This window comes from Chelonia mydas, chromosome 4 (assembly GCF_015237465.2).
Source record: "Chelonia mydas isolate rCheMyd1 chromosome 4, rCheMyd1.pri.v2, whole genome shotgun sequence".
In the NCBI taxonomy this organism is placed as follows: Eukaryota; Metazoa; Chordata; order Testudines; family Cheloniidae; genus Chelonia; species Chelonia mydas.
In genome coordinates, this window is record NC_057852.1 from 14,737,527 (window position 1) to 14,756,674 (window position 19,148).

A 19,148-nucleotide genomic window follows, 5' to 3' on the forward strand; every position below is an offset into this window, starting at 1 on the left:
TAGACACCGATGTTTCACTTGGCTGGATGGACAGCTATTTACATCACTTGGATACCAAGGTGCTCAGTCACTCAGATAAGACAGTGATGGGTGCGATATGAGAATCTGAACAGTAGAAAGATCTTCACTGGCCTACTTGGGGCAGTGGCTCTTTGTCCTACTCCCTGTTGGGATTCCTGGGAGAAAGACATCCATGACCAATAGATTACTTATTTTAATACAGAGGATCCTGACAAGACCATGATTCTTTTGTACAGTTCATGCAAAACGCATGAATTGATATGACAAGCAACACAATTAATTAGCTGTGTGCTGCAGATAGTTTTGGTGGGCAGAGCTGTTACAATGTCAGTTATTATTTTAACCAGTATGGAGACTCCACTGAGTGACCAGAAAATAAACTGTTTATCAACAAATACTTTGATAAGTACTGCAATTAATTTGGTAGGAGATATGAATACATTTGATTGGCAGAGCATGTGAATTTTGCAGGCTTTAAACAAAAGGCCATTTATTACAGTATAACCAAAAACAGCAGCATAATCATGCTGCCTTTTAAAGTACTCAGTTTTTAATTGCACAATATAACATAACTTTTCTTCCCTCCCCACATGAGTAGATACAGTCATCTCCATTAGTGAAACTGGATGCCAGAGGAGAAGACTGCAAAACATTTGTAACAGGACCATCTGAATATGTATCTTTGGAACTGTTTACTAACCGGATGTATAAAGCTATCTGGAGTAAGCAAAACATGAAAATGTAAGGCCATTATTGTCCTTTTTCAGAGAGTATTTTAATTTGTATTATCATAGTACCTAGAGATCCTAATTGATATCAGACTCCCTTTGTGCTAAGAGAGGCTACATCCCAAAGAGCACGCAATCTAAACAGACAAAAGACAAGAGTCCAAACTCATTATTCCCCATTTTACATGGGAAATGGAGGGAAAGTGATTAACTGACTTGTCCAAAGTCATACAGGAGGCCTGTAGAAGAACGGGGAAGATTAGAATGCATTTCTGGCTTTAAGATGAACTACAAAGAAAAAAAAATTATACCTAGATTTGTGTATTGACTGACCTAAGTGACCAGTCTGTGGGGGTTTTCTGCAGAGTGACATTTTTATTTATATTCAGCAAATTTTTCAGCAGATACAGGAAAAGTCATCATTACATTTCAACATACACTGTGACAACACCGAGTAAGAGCTGATTACAGAAGCAGATATTTACCAAAGAAATACATTTTTAAGCAAAACATCCTCTGAAAATTTCTTCATAAATTCCCAGTTCACTGAAGATATTCATAGATTCACAGGTTCCAAGGCCAGAATGGACCACTGAGAGCACCTAGTCTGACCTCGTGTATAACACAGGCCACAGAACTTCCCCCAAATAATTCCTGTTTGAACAAGAGAGTATCTTTCAGAAAAAGATCCAATCTTGATTTATAAGTTGCTAGTGATGGAGAATCTACCACAATCTTTGATAAATTGATCCAGTGATTAAATTACCCTCACCTTAAAAAAAATTATATCTTATTTCCAGTCTAAATGGGTCTAGTTTTGACTTCCAACCCTTGGATCTTGTCAAGCCTTTTTGTCTGTTACACTGAATAGCCCATTATCCACAATTTGTACTTTACCTAGGTACTGAGAGACTCTGATCAAGTCACTCCTTAACCTTCTCTTCATTAAGCTAAATAAGGTGACAGTTTGAGCTCCTCAAGTCTAAGTCAGGTTTTCTAATCCTTTAATCATTCTTGTGACTCCTTCTTTGAACTCTCACTCATTTAACAACGTTCTTCTTTAATTGTGAACACCCATACTGGACTTTTTATTCCAGCAGCAGTTACACCAGTTCAAATACAGAGAAGTAAAATAGCCTCTCTACTCGAGATTCCCCTGTTTACACATGCAAGGATCACATTAACCCTTTTGGCCACAGTGTCACACTGGCAGCTCATGTTTATCTGATTATCCACTATGACCCTCACAACTTGTTCAGAGTCTCTGCTTCCAAAAATAGAGTCCTCTGACTTGCAAGCATGGTCTACGTTCTTTGTTCCTAGATATATACTTTTGTATTGGACCACATTAAAAAGCATTGTTTGCTTGTGCCCAGTTTACCAAGTGATTCAGATCACTCTTTATTAGTGACCTGTCCTCTTCATTATCTACTACTCCCCCAATTTTGGGGTCATCTACAAACGTTATCAGTGATGATTTTGTGATTTATTTTCCAGGTCATTTAAAAAAAAAAAGGTAAATAGCTAAAGGCCTACAACTGATCCATGTGAGACCCAACTAGAAACACACCTGCTTGATGATTCTCCATTTACATTTTGAGACCTATCAGTTAGCCAGTTTTTAATCCATTTAATGCGTACCATGATAATTTTGTATCATTCTGTTTTGTTTTTTAATCAAAATGTTGTGTGGTAGCAAGACAAGATGTCTCATACAATGCATTCTGGGACACATTCTGATGCCTTCCATAAGCAGAAAGTATCAATCAGATTTCAGAGGAGGAAATGTTTGTTTGTTTTTTAAATAGTTAATTTTAAAAAGCATTCTTTTGCTGAGGGTCCTTCATGCCTAGTTAGTGGCAACAAACAACATGATCCTGTGCTTAACTCAGTTTTCATTTCAGCTTTCCAGTTCACCTTTAACAGACAGTCATTACAACTTAATTCAGGAATCAGGTATCACTTCCGCCTTAATTCGGGATTTCACAGGCAATAAAGATGCACCCTTTTCTGTTACACCTACCTCCTCAGTAAGTTTAGTGTTGGATTTTTCTAAAGCATCCACCTTTGCCTGCAGATTGTTTACAGTGGCACTGTCAAATTAAAAAGAAAAAGCTACTGGTTACTTTAAAAATAAATATAACCACCACTTTATGTCTCTTAGATCATACCATAATAGAAAAGAACTTGTTACCTTAAGTGTCTATTGAGTTCTTCTACATAATTTTTCTGGTCCAGAATAGCAGTTATTTGACCATCTCTGAAAAACAGACACAGTGAATAATCAGTGTTTCCTGATATACAGTTCTCTCCCAACCTACAAGCAACGATTGTCTCATGGGACTATGGGCTGTGCTTTAGCCATTCCTATGGCCAGCTCATCTTTAATCCTTCAGATACTGGTCAGTTCTGTGGTGTTTCCTGAGGCCTCTAGGGGACAATTGTTCTTTACAGAAGGGAAGGCCTGTTACCACTGGGAAGAAAGGCCAGGACTACCAAGCAGAGCTCATTCTACCTGATCCAGCCTTCCCTACCAAGAACATCCCCACCATCTTGACCTGTTTAGGTTGTCGTTGAGGGGGGGGGGGGAGGGGGGAGGGATTCCTAGCATGGAGCCTAAAGTGGTTCCATGACGAAGGGGCTGTCTGAGGCAGAGGTAACACAGGCATGCTGTCACTTCAAAATGCTTATATGGGGCCAAAAGAAGAATATAGAGTGGGATCATTCAGCAGATGAAGGGGAGAAGAGAGAGAAAAACCAATTTCTCTTTGCTCCCATCTCTCAACCTCAGATTCTAAGGTCAAAGATATTCATCTTTAAAGTTCTCAGAGCACACAGGTCCGTGCAGACAACATTGCTATCTAAGAACTATCTGTACCTGAGAAAACAGCTATTTGGATTGTGATGGAGTCTACAGGACTGAGCGTGAATTCCTCCATGTGACACATCCGTATATTGAAAGATGAGAGCAGTTGTGATCTGTGCCTGTATATAAATTACTTACAGCCCTTGGACTTTGGACAAATTGTCAGTACAACCTTTAGCAGGACAAAGTTTGTATAATTTGCACAATTGAATGCCCAATCAATCAAGGAAGACATTTTGATTAGCAAGAGAAAATTCAAACAAACAAGTACCAGTATTGTTCTGCGTACTGCCTTCAAGCTTACAAAACAAAGTCATCCCTCTACGATCCACTCAACAAAAGCTGAAAACAGACTTTGTTTCATGCATTTCCAGCATGAAAAGTTAAATAAAAAATTATTTTTCAAAAATGACAAATACAAGAGGAAAGTGCAAACTTTCACTCTGAAGAATCAAGGTAACACCAAATGAATAGAAAATGATAGAACTTCTGATCAATGAAGAAGAGGATTTAATGAATTTCAGAAGTACAGAAAGTCATATTTGTATGTATTGTATGTTCCTGTATTTTTCCATCTCCTGTTCCTATACAGTGTTATACATCTACTTGCATATATGCAGGTACAAGAACTCAAACTAATCCGATAAGCATAATCTGGTTCATTTACACAATGGGAGATTTATTTCTTATGCATCCCCTTTTGATGCTAGAGATTGAAGACTCTCTTACTGGTCATATAATTGTTTGGAAAAAGAAAATTCCAAACCACACAGCTCTTAAATTGAAAGAGCTCTAGAAAATGGCCTACCACAAGTTTGATCGCTGAGCCTTTTTGCTTTGTAAAATGCTCTCTGATTTAATTGCTGGTTAAGTCAATAAATGCAACCCCTTGCCCCTGAGATTCTGGATACTTTCCTGTTCTTTCCTTTGTTAGCTCTCTGAATTCCATCCCAGAACTATAATTAGAACAAAAATGGAATTCAGCATGACTGCAGTGTTTTAATTAAAACTACAGGATTATGGGTCAACTTGTAATACTACTCAAAAACCAAACAAATAACCCCTCTTCAAAAAAGGACACAAGTTTCCCTTTGTACTTACCCTTCATTGCCCTTACTGCTGTTCCCATCCTTCAAGTACATTGAAAAATCAATAACTCCAACCTACAAAGGAAGATTTTAGTATTTTACATATGGCTCTAACACTCTACCTAAATATTATTCTTTTTACCTACACAATTTCAGCGTCATTGGTTTGTTTATAAAATCAATGCATTGATTTATAATCTAGGATAAATCCACTATACCAACAATCTACCCAGACTGATAAAAACAAGGATGAGCTCAAGTAGAAGGTCAAGTTGCTACCCTTTGTAATGCAAGTGGAGTACTGGAAGGAGGGAAGGACAGCAGATCTTGATCAACACACTCCTATACACACCAGCTATGTAAGCTGAATCAGGCATGCATGTTAACTTACTTCCCTCTTGTTAACGGCTATAAACGATTTCCTGACACACGCTTTTAGAAAAACTAATACTCCTGACCCCGGTCAGAGCAGCATTCCCCTTCTTTTCAGTTCTCTTCCCCAGCTTCATTTCTCAGTTTTCACTTCCTCCTCCTTGGCCTGGTACTAGGTTTCACTCTGCTGTTTGTGACCTGTATGCAGGTCACAATGAGGAGCAGCAGCAAAGAGAAACAGAAGGGATGGTCTCTCAGGCTGGTCATTTTAAAAAAAACGAACACAGGGAACAGAGGGCAGTGGCACTCTGCCAGAGTGCGAGACAGACCATCGCGGCACAGTAGGTAGCGGTGGAAAGTGTTTTGACAGCACTTCTATGTAAAAGAGATGTTACATCTAAATGACTAAACCAAGTACAAAAGGGTCACCTCCAATGGCAAATACTGAGGAGGAAGGTAGAATAAAAAACAGCAGCAAATAAGACACACACACTTGTTATCCTGCAAAACCCAGTGTCACCGTTTGTAGCCAATACAATTCCAGAAGCAAATACTTACAGTATTCCCTTTGTTTAACTAATTGGTATAATCGAAAACTATACAATCAAAAACCAGCATAATTCTAGTAAGTGCAATTCATCCCAGAAATACTTACAACAGCTAGGGATTATTCCGATTATTAATATCCAATACCTGTGAATCCAAGTCTTCTCCTTTCATGCAGAAGTTTGCATCAATGACATTCAACCCTACTAGGAGGCCAGCAATTATGTGACCTTCTTCTTCCATTATGAGAGCATTAGGCTCATAAAATTCACTGCAAGATGCACCAAAAGAGACAGTAAGTATTACATCACTCAAACCTTTAAAAAACAAGTTGGAGTTTGAAGAGACACTTACAGATAAATTGGCATGAGCTCTATTACCCACTACACTCCTGCCCTGTGACCTTCTAAGACAACAATAAAGTGTTAACACCCTCCCCTCGTACCTGGTTAGACGGCTGGCTGCTAGCGGACAGTCTATACATCAGCCGTACAGCCGACACGGCTCTATCAACATACTGCTGCTCTGACCTGAGAGAGATCTAGAAAGGGGAACCTCTCAACTTGCTAAGCCATGAATGTGAGACAAAGGCCCAACGTAAGGGAGGCTTGATAGCTCTGTAGGTATGTCCTGCACAAGGTAAGTTACTGCAGACAGGTCTCAGGTTTCCAGCTTTGACTGAGGTAATGTAGCACTCAATTATTTTTCAATTTAAAAGCAAAAGAGTCATGAATGCTAAGCGAATATTAAACTTTAAAAAAGTTACATACCCTAATTTTTCTCTGTTATAAACCTCCCATCTGACACTAGGCCACCCTACATTTTCCTAAGGTTAATTTCAAGCTTCTCCACCCACACTCAAGATAATTGAAGGAATTAAAAAATGAATATTCATAAAGCCAAAAATACTAAAACCTCATAACAAAGAAAAATATGCAGGCAATTATGCAATACTACTTAGCACTTTTCATCCATAGATCTCAAAGCAGTTTACAAAGTATCATTATTGCTGTGATGGGAGTGTCCACCACATATAGGACTGGAAAGAGGTAAGATGGCCACATACGCCTAATAACTCCATAGCCTACACCTGGAGGAAGAGCCAGGGAGCAGGGATCGATTGTAAACAGGCTCAGCTGGGAAGAAAGAGGCAGGGTCTACAAAGCCAGGAAGCTGGCAACAGACAGGGGCTGGGCTGCTGGGAAAGGGCAGTCACTCCCTGGGAAGAGGGTTGGGAGGCTGCAGAGGTGTACAGCCAGCAGTTGCTCCCTGAAAGGAGGGAATGTGAAACTGGCAGACCCTGGGAGAAGGAAGGGCAAGCCAGAAGAGCAGGAAGCAGCCCAGGGAATACACAGCAACGTTGGGAACTGAGCCAACTTTGGCTGCGTGTTGTAGGGTCCCTGGACTGGAAGCTGGAATAGAGGGAGGGCCCGGGCTGTCCTACCCGCTGCTGGGGAAGTGGCATTAGAGAGCCAGGGAATGGGAAGACTGCCTGGGTCACTGTGGGACTGACAGAGAATTGCAGGACTGTACCCCAGAAGGGGGGGAAACGCTGAGTGACCTAGCTGGAGGGCTGAGTCAAGAAGAGGACAACACTGAGGTTTCTGGAGCGAGAGAGGAGCTGCAGACCAGAGACAGACGGAGTGATGATGTTCAAACCACAGAAAGGGCATCGACCTCGAGAGCTAATCCCCAGAGGGACCAGGAGGTGGCGCCAGACTAGCAGTGAGTGGCGCACACTGTGACAATTTCCATTTTATGGATGGGGAAACGGAGGTACTGAGAAGTGAAGTGACTTGCCCAAAGCCCTGTGCCCTATCCACTGAACACTGCCTCCCCACTATACAGACCCCTTACTCCAATTACCTGTGTTACAGCACCTCTTTATAATAAATGAAATGTTTGGATCTTTTGCATGCTGTTATTACAACAGTGGAAGATAATGGCTTTTGAATCACAAGCAGAAAGCTGAACAGTTCCCCATCGCTCAAAACAAGCTCTAGATTTCACCAGTGCCGCTGTCCCAAATCAAAACTACAAGTATAGTTGTTATTCCAGTGTTGCAGAGTAATAAAAATGCATTATAAAATGTCCTTTGAGTGCAATGGATCTACATCACTTGAGGACAGAGAATAAAACAAAACTCTCAGATTCAAGAGAGAAAGAATTGCTCACCTGAGAAGATCCTTTCTGTTAATCAAAGCTTTCATGTATTCTGAAAGCTTCTTCTGCATTAAGGCCAGGCGAAGCCAGGCTCTTCCTCTACCTGCAGGCGTCCTACCAAAGCCCAGAAACAAAACAAAGAAATTACTCACATGTTATAATACATATATTCACACAAACCTTGAATGTCTTACTCTGCTTGAAATCTCTGCAATCTACACATTATCTCAAAGTTGCAGCTTTCAGCAATTACTGTAGGTGGAAATTTGGGTATGCAACTGCAAGTGCCCACATACAGTGTTTATCCCTGCAATCATTTGTCTTTTTCCTATCTTCCCTTTTTAATCCTCTTGGGTGCTGTTTCTGCAAAGAGCTAGCAATACTTATCTAGACAAAGATTATCAGAAACATTCAGAGAAATCAAGTAACGGGGCATGGATATAGAAAGGGGTCAAATGCAATTGTCATACTAGGCAAGTTAATAGAAGAATTCAGCCACACTCATTCTGGATTTTAACACAGTGTGGGTACCCAAATATCTCTCAGGTAACCAATCCTCAGCCTGTTGAAGAACTGAACAGGGGATTTGTAGTATTGATTAAATATGGTTCTCTCAATGCTAGGTGAAGTTCTGAACATATCAAACAAGAATGTTTTATGGTTTTGATAGTTAATCTTTCACACTTTCTTCCTTCCCCCATTTTGGCCAGCAGGTGGAACGTACATGGTTTTAGAAATGTAGAAACTGACATGCTGGATCAGAGTAATGGCTCACCTAATCTGGTATGCTGTAGAGCAGCCAGTGCCCAATGCTTCAAAGGAAGGTGTAAACCACCCATATAAACAGTAGAATGATTAGAGGGAAATTATTTGTCACCTTCCAGCACTTAGTCAACTGGCTTGTATCAGGAAGCATGTGGAGGACTTCATTTCCTTATTCCAGTTAGTGTAACCTAAGGTATTTTTGTTATCCTTGTATGTTTTCTTTTTTAGTGCTACAGTGCTCTAGGCTTTTGTGACATTTTGTGGCAATGAAAGCCATCAGTTTACATGTGTACAAAGGTTGGGGTTTTTTGGTTCATCTGTTCTAATTTTGTCGCCTTTTAATTTTATTGTTTATCCCCATGGTCTTTTATAAAACGAAACAGTAAATATTGCACTCTGATCCTACAAGCTGTACCATGCAGGCAGACTCTGCATAGCGCTTCAGTGAAATCCAGGGGCATGAGACTCTATTCACGTGGAACAACTTTCAGGATTATAGCCTGTTATGAATATAGGAGACACCTTCTCTATATTATTTGCTATTTTATGTACCTCTCATGTCGCCTATTCATCTCCTCTCTGAACTAAGAAGTCTTAATCCTTAGTCCCTCCTCATGGGGAAGTTTTCCTAAGCCTCTATTCATTTTTGTTGCACTTCTGTAGATATTTTTTATTTCTGCTCGATTCTTTTTGAAAGGGGGAAGCAAAACTGAACACAGTATCTCAGGTGGCTATGTAATATAAAGGTACTATATTTCCAGAATGATTCTGTCTCCGAATGCAATCTAACATCTTGTTTGCCTTTTTGGTCACTACTAAGTCTTCCATTTATTTAAATTAAAAGAAAAGGATTTTTTTTAAAAAGTCGATCAACCTCTATCTCCAGTGTTCCAAGATATCACAGAAAATTCCTACCTAATGTTCTCCCTCTTTAATGCCACTTTTCTTGAGCTAGAGTGAAAGAGATTCAATAAGACCTGTTTCTGGTCCCTCCACATATCATTCATTTATTGCCAGTACTAAGCGTGCAGTTCTTCAGGAAGCCTCCTTGCTCTTTTATAATGAGAAAACATCCTCTCCACCACTAATTCCTTTGCTTGTTTTGGTTAGAAGCTGCAGATAAAGCCCTATTAATTGCTTTCACTTTCATCTCTTACTTAAAATTAAACCCTACAGTACCGAGTCAACAATGTAATGCTGTTGCCCCCCAAAAAAAAAAAAAGGGGGGGGGCAAATGCAATTTTAGATTGCATTAACAGAGGCATAGCATGCAAGTCACAGAGGTGATAGTACTGCTTTACTGAGCGCTGGTTAGGCCTCAGCTGGAGTACTATGTTCACTTCTGGTCACCAATGTATAGAAAAGATCCAGAGGCGAGTGACAAAGATGAAGATGATCAAAGGGACGGAACGCAAGCCATATGAGCAAAGGCTGAAAGAACTGGGTATGTTTCGTTTGGAGGTTTTCAAAAAGAGGATGGATAGCCATCTGTCTTGGATAGTTTAGACACAACAAATCCTGCATCTTGGCAGGGGGTTCAACTAGACCTTCTAACCCTATGATTCTGCCTGGAAAGCAACAGATCAGGGGACAGGTCTACACTGCAATAAAACACATGTAGCTGGCCCATGTCAGCAGACTCAGGCTCGCAGGGCTCAGACTGTGGGGTGTTGATTTTAGGGGTCTGGCTGGAGCCCAGGCCCTGAGACCCTCCCCGCTTGAGGGGGTCCCAGAACCCAGGCCTCAGTCTGAACATCTACACTGCAATTTTATTGCCCCTCAGCCTGAGCCCTGTGAGCAAGAGTCAGCTGACATGGGCCAACTGTGAGTGTTTTACTGAAGAAGTGTAGACATACCCAGGATTTCACTTACTTAAGCCCTGGCAGATCTTTAACACTTGCTGTGATCTCTCCAGCTTCAGGAACAAGCTTCTCTACCAGCTCCAGAGGTCCCCAAAATGACTTATTTTGTCCAAGAAAAGTCTTCTTGGCTAGAACAAGAAGATATAAATAGATTATTAGTTTCTCCCGCATCTGTACTGTCTTAAATACATTCTCAAATTTGTTCAAAGTGAAACTAAAAGCAGAAGTGAGACTGACCCAGGGTGTCTAGCCCGATAAATGAAGCTGGGCCAGCTCTCCTATGCTCGCGCAGGGGCTGCATTTGACAAATTAAGAGCACAAGGTGACACCTGGGGGCTGTAAGGTCAGGGAAAGCCCTGGTGAGAGTCATTTGGGAGAGGGTCTCTCAGGAAAGCTGCAGAGAGCTCTTCCCTGGGAGGGCCTTCAGAGAGACTGTAGGTTTGGCACCTGGAAGAAGGCTGAAGGTGGGAGAGTGGCAAGAGGGTTTGCTATCTGGTGTCCTCAAGCCAGAGAGTGAGCACTGGAAGAGGCTGAAGGCAGAAGGAAGCAGCAGGGGGAGCTGCCTGCTGGCTCTAAGCTGGAGTGCACATCAGCTGGAAGGGCCGTGCAGCTTATCCACTGACACCTCCGGGGCCAGAGACCTGGACCCAGAGGAACCATGACAGGGCTGGGGGAGAAAGATGCTCCCAGCACAGAGGCTGTGGGGGTTCCCACTGGGAAGAGCAGGGTTGCACACCAGCTGGAGGGGCTAAGCTGGAGAGCCGAGGCTTGGGGAAGGACGCTGGAGCTGTATACTGAATGCACCGTTTGGACTATGCTGGGGAAATCTGGACTGTGGTTGTGGGATCTTGGTTATGGATTTATGTTCATGGAACTTTTGTAATAAATGAACCCCACAAGGACTATCTTTATTCTTGGTAGGACTCCATGGACTATTTCTGGGGACTCTAGTGGGGAATTGAGGCAGGTGTGCCAGTCATGCCACAATCTGCTACAGGAGGGTGCTCTAGTCCAGACCTCTGGAAAGTTCTGGTTTCAGAATTATTACTGACAATGCTCTCCTGCAATTTATATTTAACTTCCTATAAACAGCTGGGTTCAGGGATCGATTCAGAACCAGAAAATTATACTTACTACTTGCCCCGTGTGTGACTGATTGCTTTTTATGTTTTCAAGCATAGAAGATGTATGTATGTATGTATGTATGTTTAAGGACACTGCACTTGCTCAGGGCTTGGAACAGACACTTCCTAAGCAAAGGCAGATACCAAATATGGTACCTGGGGGCCCACCTGTGAGAGCCAGAACAACATACAGGTGAGCACCCTAGCCTCTTCCCCAATAGCAGCTGCTGGGCTAGAATTTCTACCAGGATGCTGTCACGGGCCTTTCTTCTGGGTGTGGGGTGGTGTCATCTGTCAGATCAGCATCTTGCTAGTAAGTAACAATTCCATCCCCTCTAGCTACTGGAGGAGAGAAGCTTGGGTTCTCTCCTGTGCAGGGTCCAACACTCCTTCACGAGGGTAGGGTCTTCACTGCTCTACTCCTCCTATAGCCTCTCCCCAACGCCTGCCTCCACCCTTGCTCATAGCTTTCTCAAGCAGCAACAGCATGCAATTGATTTGGTTGACAATTTCACAACTATTCATAGGATTCTGAACAGCAGCACTGAAACTGATCCAAAATTCGTTAACGCCAAAGGTATGGACAGCACTTGAAGCAAGGAAGCAGTCTTTCTGCAGAGTTGGGCAGACAACACTGTGTTGATTTATACACAGGTTACTTTTGGATGTTTATTTTCAAAACCCTAACTAGTTTGTTTCCGTTTCTAACTTGAAAGCAGAAGTTAATAGCTTAGACATCCACACTCATGATGGATGTTTTTTTCACTCACTACTGATTGGACAAGTTAATTTTTCTAAACCTGCACTTTGCAATGCTGATGTTCTTCTACTGTTATAAAATAGGAAAACTATTCCCCCAAGCATACTGCTACTATAGCCAGCATAAGAATTACTAATTCAACAAGGACCTACTGTAAGCCACTAAAATAGCTTTGCAGGAGGTACTTATAGAAGCTGCAGGGAATTTATACAACCTCCTGTCCATTTTTCAGAGCAACTGCAATTTTCATTTCAACAAAGTAATAACATTTCATAAAGGCAGTAAAAAAAAATCAGTGAAGACTTTAGTATTTGATTAGGTACACAGATTATTAAAGTCAAATACACACTGCTTGCCCATTTTGACAAGTGCACTTCAGGTTTAAGCCACACAACCCCTAAAGTTTACAAACGTAACAAAACTAATGAGAAAAGCTCATAGTGCTACAGTAAGCAAGAGGAACAATTCTACATTTCTAATGCATGAGGAGGCACAGAAAGTTAGGGAATCATAAGTTTCCTGAGGAAGTAATTTTCTCACCAATCATTCAGCAACAGTTCCTAGTCAACTGCACATTGAACAAAATTGGTTTAAAAATTACAAGAATCTGTGAAAGACAACCCTCCACACTCCTTACACATGATTATGCCCATGAGCAGATTTTTTTTTGCAATTTATGACATCACAGGTCAAATGAAATCAAATGGACTGACTCTGTTCATCGTTCCAAGATTATATTTAAACCAGACCAGACGCTAGGCCTCCCAGTGTTACGGTCTTTTCTGTGCAACGCCCTCCATGAAAGGGAAGCCAAAATCCCTCTCCTATCTATTTTCAGAATTCTTAAGTCTTTTCTGTTGGGGTCATTTTAGCTAAGTTTTTTTTTAATCAAATGATCATTCAACTCATGTAATGTACTTAAAGTGCTCACTTAAAACAACACAGTGTGCTGGTAGTTCATAATGTTGGCTTTTAAAGCCAAACTGCCAACTGGGCATGTAATTTTGGATTTGTGCACATCTATACTTGTATGCACGCACAATGTTGTTCCACTATGCAAGTCTGGCACACACAAAATTGCGTACACACCTTCGAAGATTTGGGATTTAGGTTTTGGAAAAAGTAAATTTAAACAGTGGCTTGAAAAATACATCACCAGTCCAACCGTTTCCTTAACGTTAAGAAAAAAAGACCTACATATACCACATAAAATAACACATCCGTGTTGGTTCCTTTGAGGAGCACAGCACAAATTCTTTGGCTTGGTGCAGGAAAAAAATGTATTCTTTTATCAGGTGCTGGAATCTACTGTGTCAGATCCTCAGCACTTCAGCAGAGACAAGAGGACTTTAAAGCTGCCTTGCAACAGCAGCTGAGGATTCTCCTAACTGTGGGATGATGTAGCCAGTCCAGCATCAGCCGTTTCTGGCCCTGCTGGCACGGTGGGTAGTCTGGAGCACAAAGCACTTGAGCAATCCTGATTGGCAGAACAGTCCCTTGGGAATGGGCATTCACTGGCATCAGTTAGAGCAGTCTTGAAGCTACTCAAACTTGCAATGGGGATTGGCTCAGCCCTGGCAGTACCCAGGTTCAGAGGGGCAAAAAGGTAGTGTAAAGGCTCCTAAGAATCCTTGTCCCCCTTGTGGCTGAGTATATCCCAGGTATGCTGGAGAAGCAGTCCATTTTATTTTATGTACTACAAGGACTCCATATACATATCAAAACTCCATAATACATGATATTCTGAAGTCATTTTCATTTACACCATGTCTTTGTAGGACATCAGTCCTTATGCTTCTTAAGGATCAATTTTTTCATTATTATTACTAGAATAAATAGCTGATGGGAATGAATGCCTTTGGCATTCACCATAACATCATCAATCATGACTGATTAATTTATCACATAGGATGCAATGTATAATTCCAAAGGGACTGTACTGTTATTTACCTATAAAACTGGTACATTTTACGAGCTTACTGAAGAAAAATGTAGGAATATAGTATCGGTCTTATTTAGTTTGATTTGGTACCTACAATTAAAAAGTTAGATTTTGAAAATGACTATCCTTGGCATTCATATCCCCTATACACAACACAGGAGAAGTCAGGTAGGCATTTAGAGTAACATTCTTACCTTTCAAGCCATGTTTAAGGCAGTGTTCCATCACTACAAAGAACTGCTGAAGAGGTGCATAGTCAGAGTCCAGTGTTCTGCCCAGATTAAGTGCTGATTCAATCAACCCCTTTATACTCAGTTTAGCCATATTCATCAGGTTCATGCGTTCATTAGCCATGAGATAATTAGGATCTAGAAGAAATCAGAAGACAGTATTTGGTAACAAGAGTTATTTTAAGTACAGTGAATCATCTTTCTATTTCCTTGGTCTTCAAAACTAAGGAATTTAAGGGCTACATTTTTCAAGTGGCAGTGGCCCAGTTTAACCTGAGGCACACCATTCAGGCCTTTTAATTGAGGAAAATTTTCTCTATCGGAATTGACCAAAGGCTTTTTAAAAAAATGTATTGGCTAAGTTGGAAAACTATATACAGACAGGAAGATAACCAGGCACATGCTGATGCTGCCCAGATATTGAATTAGTTAAATGAACCTTAAAAGGAACAGTGTTGGAAGACATTCATTAATAGTTTACTTAATGTCTTATAATGCATTACTAAATGTCATGACAGCCTCACTTGCTCTAAGGACTCACGTAATCTGGAAGGAGGTTGTACCTTTGTTGCATCCAGAAAAGAGTGAATAGAAGAAGGGCAGGCAATTAAATGCCAAGAGTACTTTGCTTGTAATTTGCTCTTCTCTCAAAGACAAGGAACTCTAAATTCAGTTCAGAAACTTTAAGTGACACACATACAGGAGAATGACTCTCTTTAAAAAAGCAAAATATTGTACATATGAAAACAAAATATGAACAGCAAGGATTCGGGGTGGTACTGTGCTGATCCTTCAAGCTCCAATTTAAGCCCACGTAGAATAATCAAAAGCACCACACAGTTGAGACTTAAGAGAATTGTTTAAAATTTAAAAAGCCTGTTTGCTCTGAGCACTACTGATATTTGCAAACATGCTCCTCTTCCTCTTAAGGATTTATCCACCAATTTATCATCCTCTGTCTTGTCTCACATCTCCAACTCTGACGTCTTCTTGTTAATTCAACTGCAACACAACCCAAACTGAGTTGCTTCCCACTCAAAACTCTTTCCATCACCCCAATGTTACTAACATGCATCCTTCTTGTGACCATCAACTAGTCAAACTGCTGTCAATCTCTGATGCCTCCTTTCCATCCCCACTGTATTCAGGCCTTTCATTCTATCTTATAACCAAAGACAGTTCCAGAACAGCCTTCCAAGGGGAGCAGTGGGGGTAAAAAAACCTAATTGGCTTCAAGACTGAGCCTGATAAGTTTATGGAGGAAATGGTATGATGGGACTGTCTACAATGGCATGTGGCCCATTGGTGCCTGCCAGTAGCAAAAATCCCCAACTGTGGGCAATGGGACACTAGAAGGAGAGGGCTCTGAGTTACTACAGAAAATTTTTTCCCAGGTATCTGCCTGGTGGGTCTTGCCCACATGCTCAGGGTCTAAGTGATCACCATATTTGAGGTCGGGAAAGAATTATCCCCGGGTCAGATTGGCAGAGATCCTGAGGTTTTGTTTTGTTTTTTGCCTTCCTCTGCTGCATGGGTCACTTGCGAGTTTAAACTAGTGTAAATGGTGGATTCTCTGTAACTTGAAGTCTTTAACCCACGATTTGAGGACTTCAGTAACTCAGCCAGAGGCTAGAGGTCTATTACAGGAGTGAGTGGGTGAGGTTCTGTGGCCTGCGATGTGCAGGAGGCCAGACTCGATGATCACGTGGTCCCTTCTGACCGTAACGTCTATGAGACGGACTCTCCTCCCACTGCTAGAACCAGAGTATGGACAAATTATTTCCCACCTCAACTAGTAAAACTTCCTGTTTTCAGGCCTCCCCTTACCTTCCTCTTCTCCTTCCAACCCATCCAAAATGCCAATCAAACAGTATTGTTTTTTGTCACTCTGCCCATCTCTTTATAGCAACATCCACACTATAATTAAAAAAAAAAAAAAAAAGGCCAGGGAGCCTACGTATGACATGACTGTCCCTGTCCTGACAAAGATGAAAAGTTGCAACATACCACTACGCAGGAAATCTGTATTGCTAAAGCGTTACCCCACGTATGGGTTTCAGTCCTGTCTACGGTATTACTTTCACTATTGTAACTGGGTCCCTCAATTGTTATATTTTAGCACAGACAGTGCCTTAATAGGGGGAAAAAGCAATCACATGTTTCACAACTCCTTTCCTGCCAACATCACTTCCTTGATGAGCTCTTACACTCCCTCTTCCAGCTGCCTACTTTCCACCCATTAACTACTCCTTTGTCTCTTTGCCTTCTTACATGCTGTTCCTTTCACTTGGAACTGCATGCCAACTAACTCATGTCCCTAAGCACTCTTCTTTCCTGCTTCAAAATGTTCCTGGAAATACATCTTTTCTGCAAAGCTTTCCAACAATAATGATCAACCACCACTGTGTTTGTTCTGATTTGAATTGTACACATGATTTTAGACTAAAAGATCCCCAGGGCAAGGGATTCCATTCTTTGTAACATTCTACCTGTTATAAAGCTCTATGTGCACTAGGGGTGGGTCTACACAGCAACTAGACATCCGTGGCTGGCACTGCCAGTTGATTTGGGCTCCTGGGGCACGGACTACAGGACTGTTTCTTTGCTGTGTAGACTTCTGGTCTCGGGCTGGAGCTCAGGATTGAGGACCCTACCAGGTGGGAGGGTCCTGGAGCCCAGGCTCCAGCCCCAGCCTGGAAGTCTATACTGCAATGAAACAGCCCCACGAGCCTGAGTCGGCTGGCACGGGCCAGCTGTGGGTTCTTCATTGCAGTGTAGACATACCCTTTGCCACTTGGTATGCAGTCTACCCATTCACCACATTTGTTAGCAGTTTTAATAGACCTAGTGGCAGAAATGACTGAGGGTATGTCTACACCACGAAATTAGGTCGAATTTATAGAAGTCGGTTTTTTAGAAATCGTTTTTATATATTCAAGTGTGTGTCCCCCCACAGAAAATGCTCTAAGTGCATTAAGTGCATTAACTCGGCAGAGTGCTTCCACAGTACCGAGGCAAGCGCCGACTTCCGGAGTGTTGCACTGTGGGTAGCTATCCCACAGTTCCCGCAGTCTCCGCTGCCCATTGGAATTCTGGGTTGAGATCCCAATGCCTGATGGGGCTAAAACATTGTCGTGGGTGGTTCTGGGTACATATCATCAGGCCCCCGTTCCCTCTGCTGATGAGCTCTGCATGGTCACCTCTGCTGATGAGCTCTGCATGGTCACCTGCAGCTTGCCACGCTGGCCAAACAGGAAATGAGATTCAAAACTTCGCGGTTCTTTTCCTGTCTACCTGGCCAGTGCATCTGAGTTGAGAGTGCTGTCCAGAGCGGTCACAATGGAGCACTCTGGGATAGCTCCCGGAGGCCAATACCATCGAATTGTGTCCACAGTACCCCAAATTCGACCCGGCAAGGCCGATTTAAGCGCTAATCCACTTGTCAGGGGCGGAGTAAGGAAATAGATTTTAAGAGCCCTTTAAGTCGAAAAAAAGGGCTTCATCGTGTGGACGGGTGCAGGTTTACATCGATTTAACGCTGCTAAATTCGACCTAAAGTCCTAGTATAGACCAGGGCTGAGGATCACTAAGTGTCTATACAGAATGGTACTCTGCCCTACAGAAGCATGCACATATTCAGCAAGCAAGTGAAGAAAACAAATATTTGAAACTGAAGCAAGATTATATATTTCGATACTTAAATACCTGACAGCTGCTCAGCTATGTATGTGATGGAAGCCATTTAAGTACCTGGATAGAAAAACCCTAAGCAGTAGTAACATAATCCAAAACATTATTTCCTCTCTTATAATGCATATCATTAATATTCCAAATTTCATGCTACTTCAAAAGGAAGAGGAAATCTGAGGGGAAAACCATATTTCACATTTTTCCCTTAACCAGTGGATAACGATGGGAACTGGAATTGCCCATGAAGTAAACAGAACAAAAATTCAACTTGAATTCACCATAGCACACCAAAGTAATCGATGCACTTCCAGGAATGTTGGTATGGAACAGACCTGTTAATGAAAGAGCAAATGTATTTTTCACGTTAACTAGTGTGAAAGGCTCTGCTCCCCCATAGGTGCTGCCTAACGATCAGGCACTACAGGGGCTCTTCTGTCTTGGTGTCCCACTCTTGATAGTTGCTCCAGCCCTGCAGTCATCTGGCCCCTCGGAGACTCAGACCTCTACTAGCTGGGCCACAAGCTGCGTCCATCTCTTCCAGGGTATGTAAAGAATCCAAAAAACGCTAGTTCTGATGACCAACAAGGGGCTTCACATGGCCAAATTCCCAGAGGCGGGACTCTCTAGAATGTCGGGTATTCTGGTCCTCAGTCTCTAATATGAGGGAGAGACTTTTTGTCTCCAGACCAATGGGGGTGGGTAGGGGAACCTGAACCTGCCCTCTTCTCCGGGTTCCAGTGTAGTGTCCAAAGGTAGGTCACTGAGTCCTGCACTCTGGAGTTCCATGCAACAAGAAACAGCAAAGACATGTAAAACAAAATAAATCGAAGAAGTCTTAAACTTTGCAAATATCTAGTCCTTTTCCTTCAGCAAGTTGGGCAGACCATCAGTAGACAGGAGCTCTGGCAGCTGGGCCTCCTACAGTGCTCCTTTTGCAGAGTTCAGAGCATCGATCACCTCCACTGGCTTCCTGCAAGTGAGCTACTCTGCT

General features: G+C 42.0%; 1 protein-coding gene across 12 annotated transcripts in view; it reads right to left on the reverse strand.

Moving 5' to 3' along the window:
* RUFY3 (RUN and FYVE domain containing 3) overlaps nucleotides 1-19,148 on the reverse strand; it is a 79,417-nt gene that overhangs the window by 25,602 nt on the left and 34,667 nt on the right. For all 12 annotated transcript variants that reach the window (XM_043544721.1, XM_037896695.2, XM_037896692.2 and 9 more), the window contains 7 exons: nucleotides 14,432-14,605; nucleotides 10,422-10,539; nucleotides 7,797-7,898; nucleotides 5,769-5,892; nucleotides 4,717-4,778; nucleotides 2,944-3,009; nucleotides 2,773-2,842 (listed from right to left, as the gene is read on the reverse strand). In XM_043544721.1, the coding sequence (XP_043400656.1) occupies nucleotides 2,773-2,842; nucleotides 2,944-3,009; nucleotides 4,717-4,778; nucleotides 5,769-5,892; nucleotides 7,797-7,898; nucleotides 10,422-10,539; nucleotides 14,432-14,605 (716 nt within the window). The remainder of the gene's footprint in view (nucleotides 1-2,772; nucleotides 2,843-2,943; nucleotides 3,010-4,716; nucleotides 4,779-5,768; nucleotides 5,893-7,796; nucleotides 7,899-10,421; nucleotides 10,540-14,431; nucleotides 14,606-19,148) is intronic.